Source organism: Capsicum annuum, chromosome 3 (genome assembly GCF_002878395.1).
Source record: "Capsicum annuum cultivar UCD-10X-F1 chromosome 3, UCD10Xv1.1, whole genome shotgun sequence".
NCBI classification, from domain to species: Eukaryota; Viridiplantae; Streptophyta; class Magnoliopsida; order Solanales; family Solanaceae; genus Capsicum; species Capsicum annuum.
In genome coordinates, this window is record NC_061113.1 from 252650429 (window position 1) to 252661736 (window position 11308).

The following is an 11308-nucleotide window of genomic DNA, read 5'->3' on the forward strand; positions in this document are numbered from 1 at the left end:
GAGTATGCAAGGATAGGGTAAGGTAAAATATAAGGCTTATGCATAAAAATAACAATCTGAATAATATGTATTCGCTGGAATAAACATATATAGAAGCTTTGCAGTTACCAATTTTGAAACATGTCTGATCAACAATACACACATGGATGCATAAAGTACAACTGAAATCATCATGACACCGAATGTTACATTTTGAACGCTGACACCCGAAAATAATAATACTGACAATAAGATACTGAGTCTGAAGCTACTAGAGCTGACATCTGTACTTATCCATACTGAGAAATCGGATAACTGATACTACTGATATTTGATATTCAAATTCACCAACTCTGGAACACTGAGCAACTGAATTCGAGAGCAAACCTCATCTCGCAAGAAGTCTCTCTACTCAATGATAATGATAGCAATACTGGGAGGCCTGTATCTGACAGCCTCAACTTCTACACATTAACTGAGTTCTTTTCTGAGACTGTTACTAAAACTGTGGGAGTGATCATTTAACCGACATGCCTCACTTACCACAAGTAGGATCCAACATGTACCCCAGCTGGAAGGGTGTCAATACCGCGCCACCAATAAAGACAACTGCATAAGACCCTCTACTATCAGGACCTCAAATGAGAACGGTGGGACCCTCTACTCGCAGAACAACTACCTCATCTAACCCTCTACTCGTAGGATAGATGTCTCAACCTACGCTGGCGACGTAGTTCTGGAGCATAAGAATTGCTACCAGGAATCAAACCCTCTACTCGCAGGAATATTCCCATCCTTAGCTCGCTCGATGCTGAATCCTACTCCCAATTGAAAGGCATTTAACCAGTTCTTAACTGTACTCAACTGAACTAAATCTGTTCTCACATTATGATACTTTATCAATATGACAGAGTTCTCTTGATTCCGTTCTCTGACGAAGTATTTGTAATTGCCACTTACTTTTAAGATAAGCTTACTATCTCACAAAATGTACAGAGGTCTGTAATGGAGTGAATTGATATGTAAGATTTCAGAGCTTCATGGCCCGATTATTCGATAAAGAATGATTTTCGAGATTACTGAGTTTTCCTAAGTTTTGAAACAAACCTGGTGTTCATTGTTCATCGCTCGATTGAGATTACCGTGAAACTGACTCGGCTCTAGACCAGCAGACTATTTCGGGCATACGTACCCCCAGCACACAATAGCATAAAGTAGCACAAGATAGATAACTCATACAAAACATGCCCATAGGCCATCATACGCAACACATAATTGAGGACTTCACACTTAGCAAATCAAATGGCCTCATTTCTCCATATAAGCATCCAATCGAACACGTGGGGAGCATGCTTTGGGTCCACAATAAATACTACGCACAAACATCATAGTTATCTCAACAATTCATCATGGCATTCCATCATACACCCACAACGCACCACAAATTCAAGAAAATCAACTATCCATAGGAACAAAGCATGAATTTATCTTTTAAGACCTAATGAGCCACAATGCATAGTTTTCTATTCTCTTAAATTTTTGTCAAACATATGGTAGACATAAGTTAAGCATATGGATATGGCATGAAATCATAATTTGGATAACAAACATGTCAAATACTTAAATTCTTCTTCACATAGGCATTTTAGCAATCATCTTACATGCACCATTTAGGGCATAGGTTTAATGCTCAATTTCATGCACCACAACACCATCATCCTTCAACTTCAACATCCACATTTCTCAATTCACAATCCAACTCACATTTAGAAAATATTCGATATATCAATCAATAGTAGGGATATATAATTCCCAATAACAATTATCAAGTCATAACAAGGAAATAATGGAATAATAGTATAAATCAAGGCTTAACAATTTAAATCATCATATATTCATAATCAATTAATTTTGGACCTATTATGCTATAAAAATAAAATCTCTAGTCTCTTAGGTATTTTCACAAACACCTTACGTGCACTTCTTAGACATAGGTGGATTCATCAAGATTATAAATATTCAATCACCCATTTCATATATCTATACATCACACACCACCATAGTTTCCACAAACATACAAAGATCCCTTCTTGGATATCATCAACTTCAACAACATAATCACCAACCATCGCACAAATACTACACACATATACTTCAACCAACACACATAATCATCCCACACATATATCTCAACCATCATGTGAATACTACACACATACACAATGAAAATTTAGAAAGTATAATCATATATATATGTACACATGTATCTTGAGCCTTTGAAAAAAAGATTTGTGGGCTCTATGGACGAAAGGAGCCCATAGATAAACACTTGCATACCTTAGATTTCGTAGCTGAAGAGACTGACGGAAGCAATTCACGAAGCGAAGCCTTGAATCGATTTTCCCCCAATTGGAACCCTAACCCTAACTCCTCTTCTTCTCTCTCTCTCTCTCTCTATATGCATATATTTTGAGAGAGAGATATAAGAGAAATGAGAGAAAATGAATGAAAATTATCAGCTCAAAGGGGGTATATATAGAGGTTTACCATAATGGGAAATGACCAAAATACCTTTAAAAATCAATTAATGTCAAATCTGCCCTTCAGTGATCTATCCAATAGGCTGAAGTAAATTGGCCATAACTGTTTACTTAGATGTCCAAATTGGATGAAACCAATTTTATTGGAAAGAAGACTCTCAGGACTTTCCGTTGATATATAGAAGCTCACACAGTTCATTATGTACAAGGAGATATGATCATTTGAAGTTGACCAAAAAAATCGCCTGGCTGCAGTATTTTTTTTCCTGCACAGTTTACTGTTCACAGTTCGATCAAAATGGTCGTAGTTTGATCGGAATGGTCGTAACTTATCGCTCGAGTGTACGTTTTGGGTGATCCAATATCATTGGAAAGCTTATTTGATGCTCTACGAAATGGTGGGTCGAAATCCAAGAAATGACACACAGAAAAATTATAAATCATTCTCAAAGATAGGATCCCGACACATTTACGCACAAGATTTCGACGAAAAAATTTTCCAGGGTATTACACACCCACTCCACTCAAAGATGAAAAACTGCATAGTGTGGAATGCTAGAGGGGCTAAGAGTGCTGAATTCAAGAAACACTATAAAGACATGGTTAATATCCACCAACCATGTATTTTATCTCTCCTGGAAACCAAGATGTCAGACCACCAAGACCTGTGTGAGGAGATTGGCTTCCAAAACCACATCCAATCTGAGGCCAATGGCAACTCTGGTGATTTGGTCATTATGTGGAGGAAGGATGCCATCACTATCGCCTCTGTTTCTATCTCCAGCCAAGCCATTAATGCTATGGTCAAGGTTAGTTCCCCTCCTTCCTCTTGGTATATTAGTATTATTTATGCTAGTAATGACTTCAAAGCTAGGGTTGATATTTGGAATCAACTTGCTTCTTTCTCAGAAAGCTACATCTCCCCTGAAGAGAATAGTTGGCTGGTAAGGGGGGACTTTAATGAGATCCTTAGAGCCTCTGAAAAATTTGAAGGAGCCAGGATCAATCAAAATAGATCCAATCTTTTTATGAATTACATTAACTACTGTAGCCTTATTGACCTGGGCTTTAAGGGTAGTAAGTACACCTGGTCTAACAGGAGATATAGAAATAGAAATGGACTTATCCTAAAAAATTTAGATAGATGTCTTGCCAATGACCTTTGGATCTACCTTTATCCGGAGGCCTCTATCACTTATCTGCCTAGAACTAACTCTGACTACTCACCCCTTCTCCTGAACATTGGCTCCTCCCCTTCCAACCAGATTAAACCTTTTAGAGTGGAGTCTGTGTGTCTTAGCCACCAAGACTTCCCTAACCTGATCAATGATTCTTTCCTTAACTTTTCCTGCATTACCATGTCCACCTTAGATTTTGAGGAGAAGGCTAGGGTTTGGAACAGGCTTCTTTTTGGCAATATCTTCAACAAGAAAAAGCACTTGCTTGCAAAATTAGCTGGTATCCAGAAATCCCCAAACTACCCCACAAGCTCCTTTCTCCAGGGGCTTGAGAATACTCTCCTCAATGAGTTCAATGATATACTCAACCTGGAGACTGAGTTCTAGAAGCTCAAGTCTAGAATATCTTGGCTCCTAGAAGGTGACTCCAATACAAGATTCTTTCACACCTCTACTCTTAATAAGAGAAGGAGAAATAAGATCAACTTTCCCATAGATGAAAGTGGTACATGGCATTATCACCCTAAGGATATAGCCAACACTGTCTCTAACTACTATGCTGATCTCTATACCACTAATCACTTCATAGGGCACAGGGTTACCTAGTCCAACCCCTCCTCCTTAGGCTCCATCATACCTCTTAACCATGACCTCCTAGAAGCCATCCCTTCCATTGAAGAGGTCAAAAGTGCAGAATTCTCCTTCAATCCTAACAAGGCCCCTGGTCCAGATGGGCTCCACCCCTTTATGTACCAAAAATTTTGGGACATACTAGGACCTTCCCTTATTAGGTTCTGTCAAGAGACCTTTACTTCATGCTCTATGGACTACAGAGTCAACTTTACCTACCTCTGCCTCATTCCTAAATGCAGGAATGTTATCTATCTCAAGAGCTTTAAACCCATAGGCCTTTGTAACATCCTGTACAAAATTATCACCAAGATCATCACTTCTAGGATGAAACCCTTCCTGGCAAAGATCATTAGCCCCATACAAGCTAGCTTCATGGCCAAAAGAAAGGCTTCTGACAATGCCATTATTGTCCAAGAATATGTTAGCCACTTTTCTAAGATGAAAGGAAAGTAGGCTAACATGATCTTTAAAATTGACCTGGAAAAAGCCCTTGACAGAATTGAATGGTCCTTTATTAGACAAGCTCTCTCCTACTTTAACTTTCCCCCACAAGCTCACTCAATTCATCCTTTCTTGTATAATTACCTCTTCTATCTCTACCTTGGTCAATGGTGGGAAGACCACACCTTTTAACCCCTCCAGGGGAATTAGGCATGGAGACCTCGTGTCACCTTACCTTTTCATCTTATGCATGGAGCTTCTGTCCAGGGGAATCAACTATGAAGTGGACATTCTCCTTTGGACTCCTATATCCATCTCTAATATAGGCCTCCTATCTCCCCTCTTTGTTTTTACAGATGACCTCACCTTTTTTGCCAAGGCTGACTCAAAAAACTGCACTATCATTAATAGGGTCCTCCATCACTTTAGCTCTCATTCTGGTCAGAGAATCAGCCTTGATAAATCCAAAGTAATCTTCTCTGCTAACTATAAACCTGAGATCCAAGATAACCTCTCTTCTATCCTGGGGATACACCCCCCACCACTTTGGTAAGTACCTGGGATTCCCCATCTTCAACAAAAAGCCTGAAAAGGGGGATTTTCAATTCATTATGGACAACCTCACTAGTAAGTTGACTGGATGGAAAACCAAATTCCTCAACATCACTGGTAGAGTCACTCTAGCTAAATCCTCTTTTTCTTCCATTCCTAATCATGTTATGTAGTACATCCATCTCCCTAATAGCATGCTCAACCTGATTGATAGAACCCAGAGAAACTTTATATAGGGCACCACTGATGCCAAAAAAAATATATCTCCTGGGATGGGACACCATCACTCTCCCTAAAAACATGGTGTGCTTGGCATGCAAAGGACTGCTATTAAGAATGAAGCCTTCTTGTGTAGCCTGGATTGGAGAATGTACTCTGAACCCACTCTTCTCTGGGCCAATATCCTATTTTCCAAGTATGGGTCTAGAGGCAGGGGTATCAAAAAAGGCTCCAAAACTTGAAATAATATAACCAACTATTGGAACCTTTGCCGGGATGCTTTTTTCTGGGCCATCAAGAATGGAACTAAGGTTAGAGCTTGGGAAGATAGATGGATCCCTGGTATGCCTCCCCTTTTCACTATTATCCAAGGTCTCAATACCAACCACCCTACTTCCATCTTGGTTAAGGATATCTAGAGAGGGGGCACTTGGGATTTCACCACTTTACCCTTTCAAATCCCTACCAATATTATTCACAATATGCAGAATACTTTCCTTCATAGCAGCCACCTAACTCAACACACCCCTGTTTGGAGGCTTACTGGAGATGGCACCTTCTTTTGTAAAAGTGACTACCATTTCATCTCCAACCTGAAAAATGGACCTTACAGACCTCACACCTCCTATAACTGATTTGGCACCTAAGAGTACCCAGTAAGGTCAAAACCTTTATGTGGCTCTTGCAATACAATAGTCTTCCTACTAAAGTCACTCTTTCCAAAAGGCGTTGAACTTTCCAAGCTTCTGCCATGCTTGTAGTGATCAGCAAGAGGAGCAACATCACATTTTCTTTGGATGTAACCTTGCTAAGACCTTCTGGCAATCTCTTATCCAAAAGTACACAAGCAACATTAACCTCTAGTTTTTCATATTTGACATCATTAACTGGGCCTCAAGATGGAAAATACTGAACAATGAGTTCTTTGAAAACAATACTTCTTGGGGCATTCTCCTCCCCTTCTGCTTATGGCATCTCTGGAAAACCAGAAATGCTAACTTATTTCAAAGCTCCAACTCCCTTCCTTGTTTTAGCATACCTCATGTTGAAATTATTGAATACCAATACCTGGGCAATGATCATGAGCCCCCTAAGAAGAACAACATCAGTCTAAAGTGGTCTATTCCCACCCCCATGTGTTCAAGCTCAACACAGATATGTCTTGCCTTGGCAACCCAGAGAAGGAGTAGGGATTGGGGTGGGGGGATCATTAGAAATGACAGAGGGGAATGGGCTGTGGGTTTTAGTAAAAGCTTCACCCATGCTACTAATAACCTCATGGAAATCCTTTCCCTTAAAGAGGGCCTCAACCTAGCTCTTCACCAAAACCTCAATCCCTTGGAAGTTTGTGTTGACTCTATGGAAATTATTAATATGCTGTAAAATGGTAACCTACTTTATGACTCACTTGTTTATGAATGAAGATCTCTACTAAGGACCCTAAGGAATCCTCCAGTTTATCACACATACCGGGAGCAGAATAAAGTAGCGGACCTATTGGCAAAGCAAGGCTCTAACCAAAACCTTTTTGACATACTTCATATTTATGAAACTCCACCAGGTCATGTAGGAGTAGTTTTTTGGAAAGATTTTAAGGGGAACTCATTCTCTCGCTGTGTATCTAGTAACAGGAACTTAACCCCTTTAACTTATGTTTTTGAAACTGACTAGGCCTTGCTTTGTACTACTACCTTTATTTATTTAAATGCAAATCTATTTAACCAAAAAAATAAAAATAAAATTACCCATAAAGACAAAAAAGATAAAATGAGAGACAGTAATTATAGATCGCACATCTAAAATCTAGAAAATATAAATGGATTATGTGAAAATCAACTATTTGATTATACTACCTTTATGATATATTAACTCATTGACATTGGTTTAAGTCGAACGGGTCATCGTTATCCTTTCTTTCAAGGTTATAGATAAAATCATCGAACAAACTTGTCCCTTAAGGTCAATATGACCCCGTCTTTAGGGTGGGCTCAACTCAGACTATCACTAGGGTGGGGATGAGTTATAATTTATCAAACTTTTTTAAGATAAAGACTTATAAAGTCAGTCTGTTGTCCCTTGAAACTTGATTGATTTGGATAGAGGCCAATTCGTAGGTCAAAAGTCTATTTTACTTAGATTTAAAGAAATTTTAAAAAATTATGAAAAGAAATAGAAATTGTGATTAACAAATAAGTCTTAATATCTTATACAATAGTTTGCAATTTACAAATAAGTCTTAAAATCTTATACAATAGTTTACTCGTTTAACATTAAATCCTGATCACCAAATATCGAAGTCTTATTCACGATTGTGATTTCATTTTGAACTTAAAATTTAGAATAAAATTATGGAAAAAAGGATTTAAACTGGGAATAGTGATTACCATATAAATCTTAGTATCTTACACAATACTTAACTCGTTTAGTATTAATCTAACAACTTTATCAATTGATTCAAATACACATGGCAAAGTAGTGGTGTCAAATATGTTATTAGTTGTCACAAAATTTTGTACTTTCGTATCATATATGATAATAAATTGACATACCTATAAATTTGAATTTAGATTGAAAAGAATTTTCTTATTAAAAATAAAAAGATAAAGGGTTAACCCTTGATTCTTCTAAGGTTGAGTTGAGATAGAATTTTAAGGGCCCTTAAAATGAATGTTTGATCCACCCTAACCCATCAAATTTCATACCCCACATGGGTTGGACTATGTTAACCCAATTTAACAACTCTAGTTATCTCTTAGGGGTTCATACTAATCTGAAAAACATATTTGACCGCCTTTTTACAACATAATCTGGAAAAATGCAGTATTATTTCAGAAAAAAATTGTGAAAGAATATACACAATAAAAAAGATAATCAATATATCTAATCGATTAATTAAACTAAAAATAACTGATATATATAACGGGTCCATGATCATATATAATAGTGTACAATTTGTATATACTGCTAAAACAAATAAACATTAAATTTGTCTGACTAATTGTATGAAGATCACACAAGTTTTACTTAATTAGAATTGAAAAGAAAGAGCACATATGATATGAACAACAAAAAAGATAAACATAATACCATTGAGATTGAAACTCTAGCCTCAAGCACCCGAGTCAAAGTGTTTTATAGTGATTTATTTCTCAGAGATCCTTATATATATACGTGAAAGTTACGCAATAAAGACAAAGAGATAAAAGGAAAGACAGTAATTATGGATGACGTACCTAAAGTCCAAAAAAATATAAATAGATTATATAAAAATCAACTATTTGACCGTAATTGTAGCATCTCGTGTAATTCTTGGCTTGATTTAGCTCTTAGTTGCATGCATGGGAAGTTTAGGGCTTGAAATTTTAAAGTGATCTTTCCAACTCTGAGGAGTTAGTTTTTGAGTTAATTTATGTTTAGGGTAGTAGTTAGTAGGTCTAGGAGAATTTTTTGGATTTTTTGGACGAGGATCAGGTCGTGTTTGGATTTCGATTTCAGAACTTCATCGTGATAGTGGCGTGTAGCGGTGGTAATAGCATTGAGCCCTTCACCGCGTCGCAGTGACCTTGTCATCAGCATTTCAATTGCAAATTTAATTGTTCGAGGGGTAGTTGAGTCTTTTTTTCTCAACCCAATTCATCCAATCTTGATTAAATCATCAATTAGGGCGTAAATTGGCCATCGTCTCCAATTGTACTCTCAATTAGGGCATATCTTAAATACATGTGCCATGGTAAATGTTTGTTTAAAACCCTTTTTTTTAATTGAACTATAATCACGTATATAAATGTGTTTTCAGTTTTACAAAATTTGATTGAGAGCATGAATAACGACCCCCCCACCCCATTTTTATCATGATACCCTCTAATTTTAAGTGGTATGGGTTGTTCAAATGCATGATTTTTAAAATAAACTTAACAATGGGTTCCTTACAGGTGTTCATGGATTGATATGGTTTATGACATGTCAAGGGGTTATTTTTATTGTTGTAATCGTTCGTTGTACAAATTGAAGGACTTCATGAGTTTTAAAGTAAATGCAAATGAGATGGTCACCATGTGATTGTAATAATGAGAAAAGAGTGCTTTTGTGTAATCTCATATGAAAATCTTTAGCAAGACTCTCTCACATGATGTTTAGAGCTTTTGGGTGGGTATTAACTTAATGATTAATAAAAAGGGCTACAGACACGTTATGATGTGATATGACTGACTTGCAAGTCTAGGTATGACGATACTCGGTGATGATTTACCCTTAACAGAATAAGTATTGATTGTTTTAAAAGCATTAAATATGGATTTAAATGACTAAAATTGGGCTTAAAGAGAGCTAGTTGGTTACCCAAAGAAGGCTTGAGTTCAGATAACTCGTGGCCCAAAATTGTGTTTTGCCGATACGGGACTTATGATATGATATCCTTCATGGGAGGATAATTAGGATATCTCACTTGGGAAAATTCCTACAGTATGCTCACATGGGGGTATTACCAATTTTATGAATTTCAATCCTTGCGGCAAACTTGGATTGGGGGCTTGGCTGCCGTGTCAACGACGGATTCCATATAGCCCGTGAAATTATAGAAATGTAAGGTGTACCATCTAGATCAGAAGTGAAATAAAAGGGTGTGCCATGATTTCCAAGAATTGTGTCAAAGTTCTTTAAAGTATGTCCATGTGTTTTCACTTATCTCATGTTCGCTATATTTATGAAACGCTCTCACCTATGTTGTATATAAATACGTTATTTTTGAATTGTTTCACATACTAGTACATTGTGTATTGACTCCCTATATTTTAGGATCTGAGGCTCAGTCCCGCAGTTCCGCTAAGAACAAGATTGTTGACAGACATTTGGAGTTGGTGAGCCTCCCTTATTTCGAAAGGCCTTGTTCCATGTGATGTTTTCATTTGATTTTAGTTCATGGTTTGATGGGGGGTCTTGTCCCGATTTAAGACAGTTTATCTTTTCCAGTTTAGTAGAGACTTTGTAGACTGGTTATAGATAGTTATGGATTTTCTTGTGGACTTATGTCATGTACTGTTTAATTGAGATAATTGAACCACCATATTTTCAGTTTACTTCCGCATTATAATAATTGATGAGTTATGCTTATGATAACAAGCTAAGGGGTCTCTCGAGCCTTCATGATCTGGGATGCCCATCACGGTCAGGGCCTCGGTTCAGAGCGTGACGGTAATACCTTTAAGATAAGGTAACTCATTGAATTGGTTTAAGCTAAAGTGGATTATCGTTATCCTTTATATCAAGGTTATAGATAGAATTGTCAAATGGACTTGACTTTTAAGGTAAACCCAACCAGTCATTAGAGTAGGCTCATTTAATCTGCCACTAGGGTAGGGCGAAGTTACAAATTATCATGCTTTTTTAAAATAAGGGGGTGGTGGTGGTGGTGGCAAATAAACATCCTTAGATTGTTTAATGCATCCTTAGATTGTTTAATGCAAGATACAACAAAACTTTTAAGTTTGCAAATTATAGCAAAAATCGATATAAAATAGAAATATATATTTTTATTTTATTTAAAAAAATTATATAAGGAATAAGGAATTCTATACCAATAAAAAGGGATGACAGTTAGGATATAAATCATCTCCTTTATTCTTTATCAAACAGTTTTCTCTTTCTTTAACTATACCACTTTCTACTTCTTCATAACAATTATACGGTTTTTTTTTTTCAAATCTTCATTATCAAATATAAAATTTTTCTTCTTCATCACGATTTTCTTTTAAATTATTTTGCCCTAAT

At 36.8% G+C, this 11308-nt stretch overlaps 1 protein-coding gene across 1 annotated transcript; it reads left to right on the top strand.

Annotated features, from left to right (window-relative positions):
* Positions 1-3049: 3049 nt before the first annotated feature.
* LOC107864811 lies at positions 3050-4084 on the top strand. The gene has a single exon (XM_016711233.2). The coding sequence runs from the start codon at positions 3050-3052 to the stop codon at positions 4082-4084; it is 1035 nt and encodes a 344-aa protein (XP_016566719.2).
* The last annotated feature ends 7224 nt before the right edge of the window (positions 4085-11308 follow it).